At 38.9% G+C, this 24,252-nt stretch overlaps 1 protein-coding gene across 6 annotated transcripts in view; it reads left to right on the forward strand.

The window, feature by feature from the left end:
• OLA1 (Obg like ATPase 1) overlaps positions 1–23,073 on the forward strand; it is an 89,536-nt gene extending 66,463 nt beyond the window's left edge. For all 6 annotated transcript variants that reach the window (XM_080972070.1, XM_080972071.1, XM_080972069.1 and 3 more), the window contains 4 exons: positions 14,418–14,558; positions 15,247–15,343; positions 17,253–17,375; positions 22,542–23,073. In XM_080972070.1, coding sequence (XP_080828196.1) covers positions 14,418–14,558; positions 15,247–15,343; positions 17,253–17,375; positions 22,542–22,643 — 463 coding nt within the window. In that variant the 3' untranslated portion in view covers positions 22,644–23,073. The remainder of the gene's footprint in view (positions 1–14,417; positions 14,559–15,246; positions 15,344–17,252; positions 17,376–22,541) is intronic.
• Positions 23,074–24,252: the final 1,179 nt, after the last annotated feature.

The following is a 24,252-nucleotide window of genomic DNA, read 5'->3' on the forward strand; positions in this document are numbered from 1 at the left end:
ATTACGTTTCTAAGCATATTTATGAAAGTGTAGGTGTAATAAGTTGCTGTATTGCATCATTAAGTCTTTCATAGCAACTGTTTTATATGGCTGTATAATGCAAGAGACCATCACCTGAAACCAGGAATAAAAATATGTGATATTAGCCATCTGTGGAATTCCATCCCCCCCCCCCATCTCACCCCCTGGCAATCTTTTCATAGCCAGATGATATGTTTTTGTGTTCTGCGTGCTTGTCTCTCTCTACCTGCTACTTAGGTGGTAGCCACATATAACTGCGTGCCGGAGGTAGCCTTTTCTAAATTGAAGCACGTGGGCTGCAATTCAGCAGCAGTCTTCAGTGGAAACTACACAGGGCAACAGATGTGATTAAAAACAATTGGTATTGGCAAGGAGAAGCTCCCACCCAGGTGAGCATCGGGGAGGGGGGGAGTAACTTTTTGTTGTAAGATTTGCTTGCTAGTCATTACTTATCATTTGTACCAGACACAAGTAATGGCTAGTGGCAGTTAAGTCTATTAAACAGCAAATACAGTGGTACCTCGGGTTAAGTACTTAATTCGTTCCAGAGGTCCGTTCTTAACCTGAAACTGTTCTTAACCTTGAAGCACCACTTTAGCTAATGGGGCCTCCTGCTGCCGCCACGCCGCCAGGGCACAATTTCTGTTCTCATCCTGAAGCAAAGTTCTTAACCTGAAACACTATTTCTGGGTTAGCCGAGTCTGTAACCTGAAGCGTCTGTAACCTGAGGTACCACTGTATAGTCATACCTCATGTTGCATCCGCTTCAGGTTATATGTTTTTGTGTTGCGTCCCATGGCAACTCAGAAGTACCAGAACAGGTTGCTTTTGGGTTCGCCGCTCACGCATGCACAGAAGCGTTAAATTGCGCTGTGCGCAGATGTGGCACTTCGGCTTGCGTCAGTTCCATGTTACTGACGGGCCTCCGGAACCGATCCTGTCCGTAACACGAGTTTCCACTGTAGTAAAGAAGCTGACTTAGTTCATTGCTTCACCTTCTATTACAGAAGATGTGCAGAGGAGAGCAACCAAGAAAGACAGATGATCCAAGGGTCTGGAAACCAAGCCTTATGAGGAACGGTTAAGGGAATTGGGTATGTTTAGCCTGGTGAAAAGGAGACTGAGAGGAGATGTGATAGCTATCTTCAAATATATGAAAGGGTGTCACATGGAGGATGGAGCAAACTTTCTTTCTCCTGCTTTGGAGGATAGGGCCTGAACCAGTGTATTCCAAGTTATAAGAAAGGAGAGGTCAACTAAACATTAGGAAGAACTTTCTGGCAGTAAGGGCTGTTTAACAGTGGAACAGACCCTCCTTCCTTGGAGATTTTTAAGCCGAGGTTGGGTGGTCAGCTGTCATGCATGATTTAGTTGAGATTCCTGCCTTGCAGGGGATTGGACTACATGACCGTTGGGGTCCCTTCCAACCCTACACCTCTATAATAGCATATTGACATTTGAATCATTACTTCTCCCCCCAAAAAGATGGCAGCTGTGAAGCTTTATGACTCATTGACATATTTAAAAGCTTCCCTTCATACCTAGACCTAGGGGGCATGGGAGATGGTGCGGTCTCACTCTCCTGCTGCATGTGTGTGGACAATGTAGTCACATGCACGAGACTGTTTCTTCACCTTCTGATGGAAGAGAAACATGTGAATGGAATTTACTGCATTTACCTAATAATTCCTACTGCAAATGTGGCCTTATAGAACTATTAACTAAATTTATTATTTAATAGCAAATATTAAATTTGTTACTTCTCACTAGGTCAGCCCCCTTACAAGAGGACTTGTAGATGACAAGTCTTTATAAAAGAGGAGTAATACAGTTGATGCTATACTTGGGTCGTCATAAAACTTTGACATTGCTGAAAATTTGATATTTTAAATACAGCAAGCTTAAGTTATCGGAGCACAATCCTGTCCTGTTTGCTTGTATTGGTTTTGGCTTTTCTCATCTACCTAAGGATGTGTTCAGGAGTTATGTCCATTTTGCAAGCTGGTCTCAGAAATAGGTAATTAAAACCAGAGAAGGGACAGAATAGAGCAACTGAAATAGCCAGAGCTCACTTGCTATGAAGAAAAGTTTTAAGATGTTGGGGCATTATACTGTGGATTCTGTGACGAGAAAAATACAATGGTGTGTCTGAAGAAATGTGCATGCATATGAAAGCTTACACCAGAACAAGCTTAGTTGGTCTATAAGGTGCTACTAGACAATTTTTTATTATTTTTATTTTTATTTCGACTGCGTCAGACCAACACGGCTACCTACCTGAATCGAGAACAAGGATGGTGTGATTAAATCAGTTGGCAAGTGGATTCAGGGCTAATATGCAATGCATACCTAAAATAGGAGTTTCAGTGGCACAGAATGTGGGAATGGGCACTATCATAAGCAGGTTTTTTTTTTTAGGATTAAATAAATTTATAGAGGAAAAGGCTATCCAGGGCCATTAGGTATGATTGCTTAAAAATGAAAGGTCTATGTCAGAGGCAAGGCATCCTGGTTATCAAAATGCTGAGGACATACTGGCTACCTCAGTACATCTTACTATCTGTTGTGTGTGCTCAAATAGTAGACCTTTCATTTGATTCAGCAAGGCGATTCTTACAGTAGCTAACATAGAAAAGTGGTAGTAGTTTAAAAGAAAAAGCCAGGACTTGAATATAACACAATATTGAAAAGCATACCCTTTCTGAAAACACCCCCCCCCCATTATATGGAAAGGAACTATAGAAGTAAATACTCCATTAAGTCTTTTTTTATTCCCCCCCTCAAGAGAGTAAGAGATTATTGGGTCTATACATGTGAAATGCAATGAATCTATATTTTTAGTGGCCTTAAATTCTCTTATACAGTCAATACACAATTAAAAAGATTGTCTGTTATAAACTTTTGTTTGAGCTCTTTAAACTGAATGATTAGCAGAAATAATGACCCTGTCAGACTTAATCACATTAAAATGTGGTTAACATCATTTAATTTTTTCTACTTAATATGCGAAAATTTCCAGTAGATTTGCAGTGAAGGCCATTGAAATTCCATTAGAACAAGAATAAAAATTTCAGGCATCATTTATTCAGAGAAGGAATAAAGGTCTTGATTGAAAACTGCTGAATCTTTCTATTAGAGAACCTATGAATCACTACATTGAATTGCACCTTCAGTTTCTGTAATTCTGACTGTTAGGTTTGGAAGGATAGAAAGCATTTATACTGTGCTTTTATTAAGGGACAACAGAAATTTGACTAATTCTATACATGATAGAAACAAAAGGTCATTCAGTGTTTTAAAGTATTGTGTTCAGAAAATTTAGTTTTAAGTTATCTTTCATAGTTTACACTTTTATTGTCCTAATAATTGATAATTATGAGTGTTTATAATTTATGTAATGGCCAAGAACCTTTTCCTTTAAGACATAGTTATGCAGGAGCTGTTTTCTGTGCATCCAACAATAAACCATGCTTTAAGGCTACACTTTCCTCTGTCCAGTTAGTTTACACACCAGTGGACGACTGAAATGGAAGTGATGAGCTGCACACACCAGCCTATAGCTCATGTTCAGTATGCTTTTATTATGCCACAATTATTGGCTTACATGCACATTTGACCATTGGTTGCAGTCTGCTGTTATGTGGTTTATCATGACAGCAACAAACCTTAGTGCTGCTTCTCTAGTGTGGTTGCTCAGAAACTTTTCTTTCCATTTTCAGTTAACTATAATGTAGTGTTATCTCTGAAACCTAAACTGTGGTTATTCTTAAGTATGTTTTGTTGATAACTCATGGTCTGAAGTTGGCTTGTTCCAAGTAGCCCACAGTTAAGATTAATCGCAGCTAATTGTAGAATACAGTCATACCTCGAGTTGAAGTAGCTTCGGGTTGAGCATTTTTGGGTTGCGCTCCACAGTGACCCGGAAGTAATGGAGCACGTTACTTCCAGGTTTTGCCGCATGCGCAGATGCTCAAAATGACGTCGTGCATGGAAGCGGGGATACGCGCACGCACAGATGCGGGTTGCGTTCGCTTCAGGATGCAAATGGGGCTCCGTTCACATCCAGAGGTACCACTGCAATATGACAAGCTGTGGATTATCACTTAAGCTAAAGTTTCTGAATTCTTCATAATGATGCTGGAGAAGGGAGGGAGATGCTCACAAACACAAGGTTTGCCCTAGATTTGTTCCCAACAAAATGAGCCATCATGACATCAGAATGCAGCTGCTGTGAAGCCTAGGTAAAATGATTAAAGCTGCTCGTAGCGAGTATTGGAATCCGGACCTTTCAATGTATGTCATTTTTCACTGAATCACATATGCTCTTTTGGGGAAAGTTGCTCAAGAGGGTGGTGGCTATGCAGTTTCAGATGTACTTGGATGAAACTGATTACCTAGATCCATTTCAGCCTGGCTTCAGGCCTGAAATCAGTTTAGACACACTGTTTTCCTTGAACTCTCAATGGATTTTGATCCCATTGACTGTGGCATCCTCCTGGACCAGCTCTGTGGTTTGGGAATTGGAGGTGCAATGACACACTGGTTCCTCTCCTTCCACTTCTGGAGTGTGCTGCTTAGGCCCATTGCAGCTTGCATGGAGATTCTCTAGAGTTCCATCTTGTGCCCATCACTTTTTATGCATAAGAATGTGTACACATAAGAATGCATAAAAAGATGTCTGAGCACTTATTTTTACTCTTCATGTTTGTAACCATGGTTTGTTAATGTTTGTAGCTGTAAACAAACTATTTTTTTTAAAAAAACTTGAAGGGAAATCTTTTTACTCTCTATATATTAAACTTTGTGTATACAGTGGTACCTCCGGTTATGAACTTAATTCATTCCGGAGGTCCGTTCTTAAGTCGAAACTGTTCTTAACATGAGGAGCGCTTTCGCTAATGGGGCCTCCTGCTGCTGCTGCCACCTCACGATTTCTGTTCTCATCCTGGGGCAAAGTTCGCAAGCCGGAGCAACTACTTCCGGGTTAGTGGAGTTTGTAACCTGAAGCATTTGTAAGGAGGGCAGTACGTAACCTGAGGTTCCACTGTACTTACAAATGTCATTACATTTATAAATTTTCCTTCCAATTATCTATATGCAAGGGGAAAATTAAGTGCAACAAGGGGGGGAAACATTTGAAACGTGGATGTACTTAGCAATTTGTGTTTAGGCAGACACTGTCAACACTTGCATTATGTTGAGATTTTAAAAACATTTTTTGCTGTATACTCTTCTTCATAAGCTTGAATTTCATCTAGAGCCATTCTCGTATTTTAGTAATTATACAGCAGGTTGTTGTTGTTTTGTTTTTTAAAAATGGTATATTGTTGCAAAGCTATTTCAGCCTATTATGTAATTATACTGCTTGCTTGTACAGTAAGTGTATCATCAACTTCAAGACTTTCAGGCGTGTGCCTTTGCTGGTAAATTAGCAAACAAAGTTTATAATGTGCAAACTGCAAAGGTATAGGAACAGGTCATCTTTGTTTTCTTCCTTTGCAATTCAAAAAGATGTAGAATGTGTGAGCATAACTTTAGTTCATTACCTGATGAGCTGCTCTGGTACACTTTCAGTGTTCTTAAGCTTTTTATTTGTTTGTTTTTAGTGAACTGGGGATTAGTATATCTCCAGTATTGGTACCGCCACCATGTCTGCTTTGTTGCATTGAGGAGGGAAGCATGAATGAAGAATTCTAAATATGCTTCCTCCTGGAATTTATGTACTTTAAACCCAGAAGTACCGGAGGTGGGGGGCAAAATAAGGACGGATGATCCAACCAAAAGAAATCAACAAATTGGGTGCACTATTTGCTTATACTAAAGATGGATCTTGGGAGGAGTAGGTGTCCCAAATGTAATAGCTGTAGCTGACTCTTCGTCTGCAATGATACAACCCTTTCGCTGATTAATATTCTTGTAATTGCTATAATGCCAACAACATTCATGACTTCCTGTTTAAGATTCCATTGAGCCAGCGATCATGCATTCCTCAGGAGCACTGAAATAGGGTAGTGGAGTGTACATCATGATAATCCACCGCGTGGATGATTTCCCGTGACCGCTTCCTAGGCTTCATGGAAATGCCATTCCCAAAGTTTATCTACCTCAAGAAGGTGCGGAAGAGAGGTAGACATATTTATGGAATTGGCTATCCATATGGAGGCTGCAGTTGACACAGGAAGTTATTTGAATGGTGGAAGGAAGGAGATCATTCTGCTCCACCATGTTGAATTAAGCTCTAGAATCTGGTGAATGTATGAACCAGCATATTCATTTGATTGTTTAGAAATATTTATATCAAAGACTATGACTATATGGAGCAGGCTTATATGGAACTAACAAGTCATAAGGATGGACAGTGAGTGGCATCCAGTGCACTTGTTTTTTTAGCACAAAGATTTACGCTTGCACAATGGAACTCACCAAACCCTCCCCCAATCTGCTTTGGAGGGATGTGGGAACAGATTTAAGGGCCACTGGGGGAGGAGAGCGTAAATCCTTCTGCTAACAGAACAAGTTACTTAGCGTTGCTTTGGATACAATCCATTATCACTAAAGAACATGTCTATAATAATGCAGTCTTTGCCTTGCTTCAAGGGTAGCCTGTTTATGTTTCTTCTACATGAGCTTAATTGTTGACCTTCAAAGAAATACAGTGAAGGAATCCATTGGGTTGTTCAGTGGCCACCTGCTTTTATTCTTGGGAGATTTGCTGGGTGTATACTACTAAACTTGTGTATCAACTAGAAGCTGGATTTGGCAAGTGGGCTAATGTTCAAGCCATTGCGTCTGAGACTGAGGATAGACTTATGTCGGGGTGCGGCCCATAGGGCTTTAAAAGATCCACACGCTAGATAGAATCCTAGCAGCTTATATATATTCTATCCCGAAAACAGCTCCATATTTTGTGGAATTGTCAAATCTTACACCCCTTTTCAAAAAGACAATATGGAGGCTCACTGCATCAGGGAATGGGGGAAATCCTGAATCAGAAAGGTCTATGATGAAAATTAATTATTATTTATGCTATCAAAACAGCCTGTCTATGGAAAGTAGACCTAGCTTCAGCCATGCATGCACTTCTTACATCCAAGCTGGACTACTGTGAAGTACTTCACATGGGGCAGCCTTTGAAGAACACGCAGAAATACTATGATGATGATTTCCATTTACACACTGCTTACCTTCTGGAGTTCTCAAAATGGTTTACAATAAATAAAAATGCATAATCAGTACAACTTTTAAGATACCTTCTGAATCTGTCCAAACACCAGTGTTTGCATATGTAAATAAGTATTAGGCAGCCATGTTGAAACCCTTTGCTTCTCATTTTCTCATGCCATTATCCCCAATGCAAACTATTTCCAGATTTCTGTTGAAATATTGAAGCAGCATAATTAAATTTAAAAATTAAATGTTTTGAAATTCTACATTTAAGGCTTCGCTCTGAAGAGACAGGTTTTCAATGTTTACTTCATAACTTTGAAACTCGCACAAGTACAGAAGATTCCTAAATGGTATAATTATCTGCTTACTGTCCTTGATCCTTATAAAGCAGAAAAGCAGCAAAGACTAGAGCTTTCCAATCTTTGCTTTTTACTGTTTTGTGTGTGTTTTCATGAGATCTGCAGAAGTGCAGCAAGAAAACCCATTTTCAGTTTCTGACAGATATCTAGTAGTCACAATGTATTTTACTTCATTGTGCCTTGTTCCAAAACCAATAGTTTCTCTGGCGTGGTTTTGAGGATGATTTGATTTGTATAGGTGAAAATGTGTCAAAATCATTAACTGACTCTGTTCAGGAATTAAGCTTTAGTTTATGGGATTGCCTTTGAGCAAATACAGTATTAGATATATCTTTCCTCCTTTTAAGGATCGTACTCTTACCTTCTGTCCTATATCTCTTCCACTCATTAAATGAATGTAAATGAGCAAAATTGCCTCTTGGGTGTCTCATGCCGCTTAGACAAGGGGACAAAAACTAAGAAATTAATTCTAAGCACTTCTAGAAATGTTGCGAAATTCTACCTTAATGGAATTTTTGGCCAGATTTCTGGTTTCTGATGGGGGTGGACATGCAAATATGTTCTGGCTCAACTCCAGAAAAAGCAGGTGAGAAAAGGCACTGTCTGATGATGTCACTAAACATGCACGGCTTCCCTGCACACTCAAGGCTTTGAGGGGATGATAGTATCACTGACTCTTCAACAAACCAGATACCTCTGTAAGTGTACAGAGTTTTGAGTGGTTCAGAACCAGTTTATTCTAGGTTTTAACTAATCTTTTACAATCAAATCCCAGTGCCACCTTTCATTTCTAAACACTTCAGGAGCACATCAGGAATCATAGTTTCCTATTTTCATTTACTTCTGACATGTTTATTTATGATTGTGGAAGTAGGAGTCTGGAACTGGGTGTGGCTGAAAGCATTCAAGTGCCAAGCCATAAAACCTCAAAGAGCCCCATTTTGCACTGCCTTGTCCTGTACTTCAAAGCAGCTGTGCAGGGAGGCAAAGACTGAAGCACTACAAAGAAGAACATTGCAAAAGAGAGAGAGAGAGAGAGAGAGAGAGAGAGAGAGAGAGAATAGTTGACATTCTTTAGGTGTGAGAAGAGACCTCTTAAGTCTACAGTATCTGCATTTTCCAGAACCTTTTTTATTCAAACTGCTGTATTTATCTGGAAAAGAAAATAATATAGCTGTGTCTGCAGAAGTGAGTTGATTATGGAGTTGATGTTAGCATTTTTAGATGAAGTTTGGTAGACAGATTTTTTGGGTTGATATGTGGAGCCAAAGAGCTAGAAGTTCCCTCTGGCAAATGGATAGGCTCAAGTCTTGCAATCCAGGGCAAGTGATGCTTCACTGTGTAGCATACATGGAAAACTAAATGCCTTTTGCCTTCTCTCTGACCGATTGCTATGCTCTCTTTCATAGTGCAAAGAATGATGTTGGGCAATGAATCCTTTTAGTTATTATTATTAGATAATAATTAATTATTTAGTCATTCTTATTAGATAAACCCAGAACTGGTTTCTGGAGTAGATACGATGGAACGGAATACCTGTTTGACTATCCAGTTTTTTGCTTGTTTGACTATCCAATTGACTACACTACACTTAAGAGTGGTGATATGTTGGTGTTGTTTGATATCAACATAGCTTTGGATAAGTATCCTTTACAATGGTGGTTTTGTTGACCTAAACATAAGAGATTGCTGCTTAGAGACAGCCACCTTCCATTTTAGTTTCATTAGTTTATATTAATGTTTTGAGTATTCTGTAATGCATCTTTTAAACTATTTTTTATTTTACACTGAAAGTCACAAAAGTGAGATGTGCAAGCAAAGAACCTGTCTTTACAGGATGATGCAGTACCCTATTTGTGTACTGAGCTAGTGGCAGGTCTGATGTCAGTCACTTCAGAGACCTTTAGACCTCCATGCTCATTTATTGCTAAAATGTACCAGCTCTGCTTCTGCATTATGAAGATCATCTGTCAACACTCTGAGATATTCTCCTTTGTTATTAAGCTTGTGATGCTCTACACACTGTCAGGTTTTTTGCCAATTATAGTTAAGGTACAATAGTGTATTCACTGGATCAAAGTCTCTCACTGGCAGTGGAGGAATGATTTGTAAGTCTTTATTCATCTGAATTGTACAATAGAATACCTGAGGAATGCAAATAATCTCTCTAAGGACTCGACAGAAAAGCCCTTAAAATGAGTGTAGCACTATTATTATTCGGAATTGGTGTTTTAGCCAAAGTAATTATTTCTTATCTTGTTCCACAGCATTCTTAGTTTTAGTTATGATGACCATTTTTAGAAAACAAAAACCCGTATTGAATTTTAGAAATATATTAAAACTGCTTTTTGCTTTTATGTTTTGTGCTTTCTTTTAGATGTGGTCACATGGTACATTATCTCAATTAGTCCAAAAACACAGCACATTGATACAAACCCAAAACAAATGCTTGCACACCTCTGCACATTATTAGGGAATGTTTTTAGTAGAATGGCAATCTGGTAGCTTGGGATGAAATTCTGCTGCCCCACACATGTTGAACTAAAATGAAAGCTGCTCCATAGAAGTTAGTATAGACCTCTTACCATGCTGTCCCGCACCCTTAACCCCCTTGTTGGGGCCTGCAGTATCGCCATTAGCCCATGCAAAGCTTTCTTCACATTCCCCGTGTGCACGTTCAGCAGTGAGTTCTCCCCACCGCAGCGCCACAGTGTGCAGGCAGCTGCTCAAAGAAGACTGTGCAGAGCTGCAAACAGTGTCCTGGGGGAACAGCAAACTTTCTGGAAAGGAATCGTGAGACCCTCGACTTGGAATGGGCTGGCTATTGCCGTGTGAGGGGGTGTTATTAAATTGCAGGTGTGGGAACTTTTGCTATCCAATTATTTTATAGACCAAAGCTGTCATACCTATAAAATAAAGCTGCTGTTAAATTCTTAAAATGCCAACAATGACTCAGTAACTGTCTTTGGTGCTAAACTGTGTCCTTCCAATATTCTGGAGAGGAAGCAGCAATGCAATATAAAGAGCATTGAAAACTATGGACTGGGCATTTGCACAAGTAACGAAAGGACAGCGTTATGTAACACACGTGTGCAAACTGTTGAAGGAACTTCTGTATTCTTTGTCCACCGTACACGTAATCTTATAATAGCTCTGATCTGCTGTTTTCTTTGACAAATGAGAACTGATGAACTTTTGGTTTCGTTTAATTTTGACATTTGCATGAATTATTTAAAGGTTTGTATGCCCACAGTTTCAAACTAGGTTACCAAAATAGCATAAAACCCATAGTCCAGAGCTGGAAAATGAATAGGTCTAAAAATCTAAATAAAACTCGCTTCAGGCCTGTATGTGGCTTGCTTCCTTATATTTCAAAGTGTGTGTAACATCCACAATATTACAACCCTCACATATCTAGTCTTAATCCTCAGACAACTACATTTAAATTACATCCGAATTGATTGTGTACTATGCTACAAGCATCCTGTGTCCACTAATGTGAATTCTGTGGAGTTCAGCAGAAACATGAGATGAACAAAGTCTTGTTTCCCCACAGCTAACTGCCAACCAGGAAAATGGAGTAATGTATAATGTGCCTGGGCCTGCAGCCTACTAGTGTGAATCTTTTTACCAGCTGGAAACATCGTTCCAGGCCTCTGATGTCCCTGTACCTGCGCTGGGTCCTGCTTGGCCACTAGCAGCTATTAATTTACAGGGTGCTGACTCGGTTGTCTCTGCTGCTGTCTCCGACGGCCAACAAGCCTTCTGTTTTCCTCCATAGTCAACTGGCTATTAATTTTTACTAAGCTGGCCGCTGATGATTGCTTGTTTTCTGGCAGGATTTGGACATTGTCCAAGGCAAACCACAAGTGGTACAAGAGGCTGTTATGCCCATTACTCACTCCACAGCCTAGATCAGCCTTCCCAACCTAGTGCCCTAAAGGGTTGTGGGTTTTTTTGGACACATGGGGCTAAATGGAGTTAACATCTAAAACCTATAGAGAGCACCAGATTGGCCAGTGGTAGCCTAGAAGATGGCATGCAGAAATTGTGTTCACCACTGAATAGGCAAGTAGGTCAGGGGATAGGCTGTGCCTGAACCTAGTTTACTGTTAAGGATGGGCGTGTATAGAGTTCTGCACCGGGTTGTACCTCTGGTGATCATAACGTGCTCCATTAGCAGCCTTATACGTAAGCGGTAGGGAGGTTTTCAAGTGGAAATGTGTTTGCTCACAGCTTCCTCCTGTTGGACTGGAGTGCCATCTGTTTGATATCCTAATATCTTGTCTGTGTTTATAACCAAGCGCCATTTTCACACTGACATTTTTGCTTGTGGAGGAATGTTGTGTTTCTTACCCCCATCACCAAGGTTTTAATCTATTCCACGGAACCAACTTAGCATCAGTGTTACACTCAAATATTACTGCCATTTGTTTCTTTTGCCATATATTCATTATTGTACTAATACTGGTTATTGCTGTTTAATCTGGCAAGACAGTAACCATAGATAATGAAGTATTTTGTATATTGAAGTGCGGGGGGGGGGGTTACTGGGTTGTTTTTATTTTGATTTATGTATTTTGTGGTTTTATATTCTGATTTTATCCTGTGAACCGCCCTGAGACCTGCAGGTATAGGGTGGATGATAATAATAATAATAATAATAATAATAATAATAATAATGGGCTAGTTTAGCACATAAAGCCTAAGAGGGGAACACTCCCAAAAGCAGCCCATTGAGAACAGAATGTTCACTTGGCACAGAATACTAATTATTCTCTGAACTGCCCTAAGATGCCCGGGTATAGGGCGGCATATAAATTCAATAATTACTACTACTACTACTACTAATAATAATAATAATAATAGTAATGGTTGAGGAGGGGATTATGGTTGAAGAAGGCATGACTATAACTGGTAAGAACTCTGAACAGGAACATTTTACACTGCAATGTTTTGTTGCAGTTTTGTTGGTAATAGCGGTAGTGGGGAGCTCAAGCAGTCTAACGTTGTCATTGTTGGTTGTTACAAAAACTGGCACATTCGCTGCTGGTACCGCAGTGACTAAGTAGAAAAAAGATGGTGGATGGTTTATTCAGAATGTTGACCAGGTGTATGGCAGCTTTGAAAAAGACAAATTCCGTGTTGGGAGTTCAGTAGGGAAAATAAAATGAAAATTAAACTGCCAGTATCCTAATGCTGTTACGAAGATCTCATGGTGCAACCACACTTCAAATATTGTGTACAGTTCTACTTTTTGCAACTCATAAATTATATTGCAGAGTTGGAAAAGATGCAGGAAAGGGCAGCTGAAATGGTTGAGGGGCTGGAGCAGCTCTCTGGTGAGGAAATGCTTTGGGGGCTTTTTAGTTTAGAAGAAGAGGAGAAGAAGGGCGGACATGATAGAAATGTATAAAATTGTTCATGAGTGGAGAAAGTGGACAATTTTTTCTCCCTCAAAATGTTAGAACCTGAGGTCATGCAATGAAGCTGAGGATTCAGGACAGGCGAAAGGATGTATTTCTTCCTACGAAACCTGCCACAAGATAATAGCGATGACCACCAACTTGGATGATTTTAACAGGTGATTTATGGAGGATGACATTATCGAAGGCTGCTTGCATTATTAGTGTGTTCACAACATAAAATCGCAATATAAAGACACAAAATACATAATGGAAACAAAAACAAAAACCAATAATCCCCTTCCTCCCCAACACATTTTAAAAAGGGCACCGGATGTCAATCAGCCATAGGCTTGGTTAAAGAGGAACGTTTTTGCCTGACGCCTAAAGGTGTATAATGAAGGCGTCAGCTGAACCTCCCTGGGGAGAGCGTTCCACAAATGGGGAGCCACTGCAGAGAAGGCCCGTTCTTGTGTTGCCAGACCTCTGGACCTCTTGCCGAGGAGGCACATGAAGAAGGACCTTAAGAGAATTTGCTCAAGGTCCTGGTAGGTCATATGGAGAGAGGCGATTCTTGAGGTCTTGCGGTCCTGAGCCGTTTTAAGGTTTTGTAGGTCAAAGCCAGCACTATGCCATTGTATAGGAGTTGCTGGGAAGCACAAGTGGGGAGAGCGCTGTTGCCCTCCAAGTCCTTGTGGGGTTTTCTGTAGGTATCTGGTTGGCCACTGTGAGAACAGGATGTTGGCCTAGACAGGCCTTTGGTTTCATCTATTACTAAACGACATTTGTATGCATATTTGGGGGTGGGGTGGGAGAGGTTTAGGGGTAGTACAGTGAAGAGGACGTGCCTTGTAGAGTTAATGGAGATGTAGGTAGTACTGGGAGAAAGATCCTGAATGCATTTGTAGCCATACGATACACGTGGCAGAATCCAGATAGGTATTGCTTGGTCTGTTGTCCACAGATATTTTTACAGTTCCAAATTGTAGCTGCTCTAGGCAGTTGGAAGCAGTAATAAAAAGAAGGCCTGCAAGGAATTAAGGCTCTTTTTGGTGTGATTTTTTATTTTTTATTGTAACCAAATGATATTACTTATGATAGTCCTACTTCTTTGAGCGCAAGACACAACGCTTGGAGCACACCTAAAGTGTATTTTGAATATGCAGCTTTAGTTTGAGATCCCTATCAAAGCCTAGCCAGATTTTGAGCCCATTTAAAAATCCGTTCGTGTTCCATGTAGATTATAATGTGCGAGAATAAAAGCAGATAACAGTAAAATATTAATGGAGTACACCTGAAGCAATTGCTGCCTGTTAATGCCTTGACCTTGGAAAGCAATACACAAAAAGATGGCATCATAAAACCGTGCAATTCTTATGAATATGTATGTGCTACTTGATAATAATGAATGTGGTACAGTCATGCATGCACTACAAGATAATGTTGTGCCCTTTTTTGTCTACAGGTTGATAAAAATTAAAGAGTGGGTGGACAAGCATGACCCAGGCGCCTTGGTCATTCCTTTTAGTGGGGCCTTGGAACTCAAGTTGCAAGAAATGAGTGCTGAGGAGAAACAGAAGTATCTGGAAGAGAACATGACACAAAGGTTAATTAGCATTCATTTTCCCTACACTTTATTATCAACTATTTCCTTGCAGTAATTTAATTGCTTGCGCTGATAGAATAATAAATGACAGAGTAATTACCATTATAAAGAGGGAATCTTCTCCTTTCTTTACCATGAGACAGAGTGAAAAGATTTATTTTAAATTAAGTTTTTAACTGTCATCTGTCATCTCTGTACAGTGTTTTAATTATACCATAGGTATTAGTTATGTATATTTTTTAAAAGGAATGATCACCAAAACTCTCTGGTCATCCACAGGGAGGAGGCTGGGTTGGGGGGGAGAGAGAGAATATGTCGCTGTTAGTTTCTCTGAATAACAGCAATAAATTATTTCAGTGTTTTAATTTTAGTCAAATAACAATGCTCTCGCGACTTGGGGTCCTCCAATAACGGGAGACCCAAACGCTGCCTTTCTGCATTTTGCCAAATTTATGAAGAAATCAAGTATGATTTCTATGGCTGCCATTTCAGAATAGCATCTGAGAGCTTTTATTATGCACTTATTACAATTATCAGTATGCTTAAAAGTAGAGATGAGAAGAAAGATTCAGAATCTTTCGAATGGATAGTCTCTTCCCCCGCTCCCCCTCCCAAAATGGAATGGTTGAGGCATTTAGGTTTTTTTCTTGTGTATAAGTTGAATGGCCTTGTTTCCATTTTATTTTAGTGCTTTACCAAAGATCATTAAGGCTGGGTATGCAGCACTCCAGCTAGAATACTTTTTCACTGCAGGCCCCGATGAAGTGCGTGCATGGACCATCAGGGTAAGATTCATACTTATTCATCAGCTATATCCAGTTCCACACTATTGAATTCAGATTGATATCACTGACTTTGAAGTTTGTCATGGTGGCGGTTAGCTAGTCATTACAGATGAGGTTTTTGTCCAGGATAACTTTAATTATTTGTGAGCTGCTGAACAGTGAAAGTGGAACTGCATTGATTGAGGCAGGTAACAATTGATTCTGCCTATTACATAGTCTGAATTTCTTCATCCTGTAGAATCTGTCTACCCTCCTCCTGTGGTCAGAGATAAGACATACCAGTATTGTGCTTGCTTAATCTGTGTGACTGGGTTTGTCTGCAGTGAAATTGATGTTGCTTTTCATTTTGTATTCGCTAAGTTTGTTTGGGTTGCGGGTGGTTCTTTCCTCCTTTTGCTTTGCTCGGATTACATTTTCAGCAATAAAAGCAATATAACATGATTATACTCTGTGCGGGTACACAGTTCTGCTGGGGGGGGGGAATACAGATTTGAATAGTTAGGAGTAGTTTATTTTGATGGTTTTATGTGTTCATATCAAGTCTTTACATATGCCTTAAAAATGTATATTGATGTAAACTGATTACTGTCAGGGTGGCTAATTTATTCCCTGAGGACAGTAAAAGCTGAGCTGTATAATGGTTTGCTTTTTTAATGTAAATATATTTTAATATAGAGGGTAGCTCTCTTTTCAGATGCATGTCACTACAAACTCTGTTTTTGATCTAATGAAAACATAAGTTCTTCAAGATAGTAAATGCAATCTTTTGTCCATTAACATGCTTCTGCTTCAGTTTGCGTTTGCTATGTGATGGATATTATTAGTACTGTTTTTATATCTTTTTATAATAATTTGGTTTGGCCTGTCCAACTTCAGTAAATTTTAAATTAAAATAATGCTGCAGATATTTAGATACTTCACAACAAGCACACTAAATCATTTTGAAAAATATAAAAGCGTATTTAGTTTGATGGTGCACTTTGACATAGCTCAGGATAATGTGTTCAGAGACACTTGCTCACAGAGTAGCAGAAATGCCTTTCCTTTGCTAGAAATCTGAAAGCTGGTTTATCTTAAGACTGATTGTAAGTATCTTTGATTTAATGTGCTGAGAGATTTAGTCAGGTAAGCATCAGTGAGTAGCCATATTAACCCAATACATCTTTTATTGTAAAAACTATGCTTTACAGTGTCAGACTCCTTAGCACTTTAACATGGTTTATTAAGCAGCCTTTAGGTCACCATTATTTCTCAAATTTCTTTGCATGCTTGTGTGTGCATAGAATAGATGCCCTTGTAGTTTAACACATGAAGCAATTATAATGCATTCTTCATAATTTAAATATATCAGGGCTATTTGCATGTAAATAGGTGGTTATGGATTGTTTCAGTTGTTACATCGCATTTTAAATATACCATTTAATGACTTTAAAATGTTAATTTTTAATATACTTTATTTCAGTGTTCTCATGCTTAGACAATGTCCATGTTTTGGATCAATGCTGTAAATAAATTGTTTTTATAGAATTTTAAGATAATCAGAATCATTTATTTTGAACTAACACCTGGGACCGTATAGTTTTTAAAGTTATTTAACGTGTTTATTTCTCTTTCACTGTAAAGATCGAATTCCTGCAAAACCTACACAGTATCCAAAATCAATATAGCAGTTGATATGCATTAGGAAGAAACAAAGCCTGCCTTTTTTAATACCAGTTTGTTTATCTCTGCTAAAAGTGTCTGTCTGTGGCCCAGTGCTGAAAATTAGCTATTTGGATTCCTGACGTTTTAACTGATACGTAACTAAGTTTCAGCAGATCTTGAAAGCACATTACAATAGAGAAATCTCTCTTGCACAATCAATCTTCCTAAATGCAATTAATTTTCTCCTGGTTTTTCTCTTTGACAGAAAGGGACGAAGGCTCCTCAGGCTGCAGGAAAGATTCACACTGATTTTGAAAAGGGATTCATTATGGCTGAAGTAATGAAATTTGAAGATTTTAAAGAAGGAGGTTCAGAATCAGCTGTCAAGGTGAGCTTCCTATCCTTCCCTTAACACAATTTTCTTATTTTAAGACTTTATTGGAGAGAAGTCAATGCTAAAAATAGAGCACAGACATACTGTTTACATTTTGGCCAAGAATTAAGATACAGTTAAAGATATGGCATAATATGGTATGACAGTTACTAGGACAAATGTAAACATTAAAGAGCAAGCAATAACACTTGATGTTTCAGATTGGGCAGTAATACTAACCATTTTAACTTAATTATTGCAAACTGCACCACTTGTTAATGCTAGCATATATAGCAGTTGTTAGATCATTTTCAAACAGTTAAAGAAAGATAATATGTATCTGTTGGTTCTGTTACATCTGTTTGGTGTAACAAAACTACGGTTCTTTGGCAAACATTTAGGGATGTGTTTTATATACAGCATGAATGGGATATGATCTATTCTGTTAAAATGGTTAACCTATTTGTGGATTGAATAAAACACCTGAACACATAATTAAGCAGGTAATTTCTGAAGTATAGTAAGCTGTAAGATTTTCTTCTAACTGTAGCATCTGAGAACGTTACTTCCTGATTGTTTCCTTTATTATTATTTCCTTTATTGTAGCCACATAAATTAATGAGAAGGGAACACTTATTCTAACAGATGGTTTGTATGTTGCTTTACCTTTATGAAGATGAGGAGTTTCATCTTCTTTCCCAACACTAGAGGGCAGAAACTGATTAGGTGCCCAAAGTTGTGCCCTGCTAACAGCCCATAACTGTGGTGTTATCAGATAATAACAGATACAATCAGATTTAGATCTTACTAAATCTGGAGTTAAATAACCACATTTTTGTTGTTGCAATATGGTTCAGATTTTCAGTCTTTTAAGGTGGTCTCGTTTGGGCTTTCCTATCATGTTTGCTAGCACGGTAAAAAAAGGAGAAGAGTTCAAATTTGGCAATATTCAAAGCATTCTTTCAGAATGCATTAAAAGGTTTAGAAGATTGTATCCCTTTGTCTTCTGTTTGATAGCTTTTAAGGTATGCAGTAACGTAATTTGAAATGTAGGTTATTCTCAGTAGTGTCACTAAAGAAGATTGTGCTGAGCAGCAGGGCTTTAATAGGTCTGTTTGAACCCGGGAAGTGTATGTGATGCGGGGGAGGGGAATCCCATTATAATTGGTTTGTTGTGGCACGCGAACCACCTTATAAAAGTGAAATCGAGCCCTAGCCAAACAAGTAAAATGCAGCCATAAATAAATCCCACATTATTTTGAAGCCAGGAAGCTTATTCAAATATCAAATCATAAATTATACAAAGCACACACATTACTGTTAGTTACAAATGTGAAAAATATTTCATAAAAGGTGTCTTGTGATCACCTAAAATTCGCTGAAGACTTTTCTGTGTTTTGATCTGAATATTAAATAAATTTGCCTTGCTTAAAGGAATCTTGTAAAAATTGCACATCTCGAAATATTTGCAAGCTGGAAATCCGAATAGTTAAATAAATAAGCGTGCAAGGTACCTCTGCAATTTTTAACAAGGTACACTTCAAAAATGCAGAGCTCTAGGAGTGTATGCTTGGGAAAGCTACACTTTTCATAGACTTTACATTGGAACAGATTGTGATTGTAGACAATACAGGCCACTATTTATTTCTGTTTATATATCAAAGCTGATTTTGGGAGTTCCCAGATTTGGCTGAAACAACAGTGGTCATGGCTGTTGGTTGCTTTGTATGTTATGAAGCTGATCAATTTTCAAGTTTATTTTGTGTGTGTCTAACACCAGTACAGCATAACTAATTTAATGCCAGTGCTGTGAACTATACACTGAATAGCTCTGTGTGGGCTTTGTAGTCTACAGGGATATCACATTATTAGCAATCATATCTGCTTAGGCAAAGCTGGCTTCTACAGATGGCTGCTTTCAAGTGCAAATGAACTGGTTAGACGTGTCTTGTTTAATACATACTCAAGACTCACAAATGGGTATTGATTTTTTCCCCCCAGTCAGTGTTTCTGATAGCAATGAAAATGGATTAAATGGCCTCTGGGGAATTTAAAGGAACACAGCCACTTTTAATTAATTGTGAACTGGTAGCTAAAATACATAATACTTGTATTAGTATGTCAGAATGTATTTCATTAAAAGTGACTATGCCCACTTTGCGAAAGCAATGAACACAGACACTTTGAACGAAACAGGCTTATCCCAAGAATGCTTGTACATTAAGCCACTCTACAACAGAAAAGCTAATAATTTCCTGGCCATCGGCTAGTTTTACTGGTGGGACCTAAAGTTGGCTGCCGGCAGGTCCTGTTGTGGTTTACTGTTTCAACATCCCCACCCCCAATTCTCTCAGATCCTCCTCCTTCTCACCCCGTAGGAAAGAGAGGAAGGATTAACAAAACAGCCTTGCCTAGCGATGGCCTGATATGTCTCATCCTGGCCAGATAGTCCAGACCTTATAGAAGTGCACAAAATCTTGTTGCCTCATCCAACTGGGTGCTTCCTGCTCTCCTGGGTTGCCAAACCCAGAAGCAAGACAGTGAGGAACCTTGGGATCTATACCTGAATGAGAAGGTTACACACATGAGATCAAGAAAGCCAAGTGATCCAGCCTTACACTTTCATATGCCTCTCAGTCGCCAACCCCTACGAGAGATCGGGGCTTCCCTTCTGCCTTGCCTGACATGGTTTCAGGGATAGGAAAAGGCGGCTTGTGAAATGAGGCTGTGACACGCACATGCAAGCCCACGTATTAGAACTCTCGGGCCACCAGATGCAAGCGTTGAATTGTATAATCTTAAATTTTATCCATGACCACAGCTTATATTTGTAGAGAGCATTTTCTACATGTCACTAATTAAACTACCGTACTTTTCGCTCTATAAGACGCACCAGACCACAAGACGCACCTAGTTTTTGGAGGAGGAAAACAAGAAAAAATATATTCTGAATCTCAGAAGCCAGAACAGTAAGAGGGATCGCTGCGCAGTGAAAGCAGCAATCCCTCTTGCTGTTCTGGCTTCTGGGATAGCTGCACAGCCTGCATTCGCTTCATAAGACGCACACACATTTCCCCTTACTTTTTAGGAGGGGAAAAGTGAGTCTTATAGAGCAAAAAATACGATAATTACTCCTGACTTTTGGCGTGGGTGTAGTCTTCGGGTGTAGAAGACTATTAACTTAAAACAGTTAGAACTTGGACTAATTCTGTAGTAATAAATGTGCTGTCGTGGGTTAAAGGCAGCTACTGCAGCACCCAGTGGTCAAAGAATAGTACGTCCTTCCTCAATATGGTGCTCTCCAAATGTTGTTGACTGCAGCTCACATCAGTCCCAGTCAGCATGGCCAGTGGTGAGGAATCTTGGAATTTGTAGTCCCAACAGTATCCCGAGGGCACCAGGTTGGGAAAGCCTGGTGTCGTGTGTTGTTTCTGAGATGCTTCTCAGTGCAGTTCTGTACAAGTCTACTCAAAAAGTAAGCTCCACTGAGTTCACTGGGACTTTCTCCCACGTAAGTGGGTATCGAATCAAGAACCTGTATGTAGCATGTTGGACGTATAATATGGCATAATGTCGGATTGAGAACAATAGCAGCAAGTTTATAGATCTCTATAATTCCTGTCACTGAAGTACAAGAAGTAGCTTGTTTTGAAAAGCCATTAGCTTCACAAAACACTTGTCTTAAAGTTATTATTGTCTGCCTGTAACTTGTATTACTTACATTCCTGCCAATAGATTGTTATAAAAGTTGCCTCTGGAAACTGTTGGATAAGAATGCCTTGTTTCTAGTTTTGCCTTTAAATTGTAAAGTTTTTTAAAAAAATTATATTCACTTCCTTTGCCTCTTTACCTTATTTGCAGTGGTCCATGCTTTCCCTTCAGTACTTAGAATCGTTTGCAAAAATGATTTAGGTCATAGAGGAAAAAATAATCAGTCCTGCATAATAAATTCATTCGCTGAAATACTGATTGCAGGTGTGTGATTTAGTTTTGTGGACAGGCTCCGTGTGGATTTATCAATGCAAATCTTTTCATCTGCTTCTGGTTGCATTACAACCTATCCATGCTAACTCACGAGGTAGATCGTGGCCCACTTGCTTCCTTAAAATCCATTACTTGCACACAGACTGGATCCCAGGTACACTTCCCCCAACACGTATTTAACAACATCACATTAAGATGCTTATTCTGCTCTTCCATTTTTTAAGTTGGGTTGTTTCCAGGAGATATAATAAATGCCAATTTATTCTCTGCACCAACCAAGCTTCTTCCTTTGTTGAGTCCTCACCTTGCCTGTTCCTCATTTGATGCTCCCCTCTCAGCATGCTGTAGGAATCACAGGGCCCAGTAAGTTCTTTCCTCTCTGTCGTAGAGTATGAGAACTGAAAGTGATATTGTATTGGCTCCCAATGTACCTTTCAACTATGTAAAACAGTGTATGTTCATTCTCAAAACCTATTTATGGTTTGAGTGTCTTCACAAGAACCTTTTTTTTCCATTATACACTGTTTCTTATTCAATAATGCATCCCCAATATTTGGGAAATAGTATTTGCAATATGTCTCCCATTCATTTTAGCACAAGAGAACACAGAAGAGTTCTTCCACTCATAGTTCTTTGGATCCAATGATGTTTCCGCATCCCTCCTTTTCCTTGGGGAAAGAAGGGGATTGGCTGTTTTCAAATTGCACGCTGCTTCATTGACAGAGGGGAAGAGAAACAAATTTCCCTAACCAATTTAAGTCAAGACATATTTACTCTTGTTGATTGAAAATAGCTCTTAAAGTGCTGGCTCTTCTGTTTATCAAGAAAACTGTAGAATTCTTTTTTTTTTAAGGAGGTGGTATGGAGGATTTAAAAATACCTTCTGTTAGCTTTGTTTATTTTAATATAAAATAAAATAACACCTTGCTGTTGTTTTGAGGGACCCAAATCAAATACACAATTGACATTACATGAGAAAATCTCAAAGCAATGTTGTTTTCACTATCAGCAGTGAGGAATAAATTGTGATTATATATTTGTCAATCAAATTCTGCCCAAGTCAAGAAGTTTGCAGCTACCAAATGTTTTTCTGAGCGGATAGTTTTTTATTCAAAATACGCACTGCATTTCAAAATAGTGGTTTTTTAAATACTTGCATCATTTTAATGCAGTAATCTATTCTTCTGTCTCTTCTAGGCTGCTGGGAAATACAGACAGCAAGGCAGAAATTACATAGTTGAAGATGGAGATGTTATCTTCTTTAAATTTAACACACCTCAACAACCTAAGAAGAAATAAATATCAGATCTGTTCATTACTCAAAATTAAACTCTGTTACTTTAAAAATCATATTGGTTTTTTTTATTTAGATAGGGATATCTTGAAGACAAAAAAATAAATAAAATCTGTATACATAAGGACAAATAACCCCCACAAATGAAACCCCTTGTGTTTGTTTTGAGTTGAATTATGACACCTCCAGTGAATGTACAAGTTCACTTAAATGTGAACAGCTCTGCATTTCAAATGATTAAGACTACTCCAAATTGCAGGAGCTTTTCAGGAACCATATTACTCTCATGATACTTCATTAATCTCCATCATATATGCCAAGCCTGACATGTTTGACAGTGAGGACAATATGGCTTGCTCCTTTTTGAATCTACAGATAATGCATGTTTTACAGTACTCCAGATGTCTACACTCAATAAAACATTTGACAAAACCAGCCTCTGTGTGTTTGGGGATGTCTGTATTGACTGAATGTGGTGTGCTGAATGTGATATGGCGCCTGGCGAATGCTGATTACAGAATTTTAAGGGATGTGTATGAAACAGTAACTGTCAGTGTGGGGCAGCTGCAATTGTGTCTTAAGAGGGAGCCTTTCATTGGAATCAGATGATTAGGATGCCAATGATTTGTCTCAGAAAAGTTAATGCATTTGTAGATTGCGACTACCTTCAAGTGGGTGGCTAATACGATAAAAAGATACACAGTTTAAGTGATTTTGAGAGAGGGCAAAGATTGTGTGCTGAAATCATATACTTTCAGCACTTGAGCAACAATATTTTGAGCATGGCTTTCTTTGAAAATAGTCAGATTGTAGCGCTTTAATGCGAAGTGTTGCCCTTTGAGAAGCAGGACTGAAAAGGAAGAGGCTACATTGCTTTCCTGGTTTTGTATTTCTGGTGCCATGCTGAAACTGTAGTCAAGTCGTCATCTATGAGTTGTAGAAGAATGAATTGATGAATGGGCTGCAAAAGTTTTAACTATGTGTTCCTTTCAGCCTCTGGAAGTACTGCAGTTCATTTAGATAACTTGGGGGGGGGGGGACATTGGAGTGAAAATTTTAATCAGGCCCCAAGGGGATATAAAGAAAAAACTCTCAAGACATACAGAAATTTCTCAAGTCATACGTCTGCAGGTATTCAGCCTGGAATAAATGTTTCCATAAAGACCCACATATTTGTGTATAGGAAACACTAGTGATGTCACAAGCACCCAGCCTGCTCTTGTTATTCTAAAAGTGTTCATTCTTTGCAGCAGACCAGACTCTAGATCAAAGTCCATGATGCCATAAAGCTACCTATTGTAAAATATTGGCAACTGTGCCTGAGTGGCATTTGATACAGGAAATCTGCGTGTGTCATACAGATGGTGTCTTTTTTGTCTTTTGTGAAGAAATAGCAGTTTATATGAAAAAGGGGAAAGATCACACTTAAGAGTTAGAAATCCTAATAGATTTCCAAAGAACAGTATTTTCAGATTTATTTATTTTTAACTAACATGCTCTCTTACAAAGCATGTTACAGGTCTGATTTTTTCCCCCTCTTCTTAAAAAATAAATATAAAAGTGTATATACTGCAGTGAACATTATGAGCTGAAATGGACTCTGTGGTGCTATTG

This window comes from Podarcis pityusensis (assembly GCF_964106645.2).
Source record: "Podarcis pityusensis genome assembly, chromosome: 1".
Taxonomy (NCBI): domain Eukaryota; kingdom Metazoa; phylum Chordata; class Lepidosauria; order Squamata; family Lacertidae; genus Podarcis; species Podarcis pityusensis.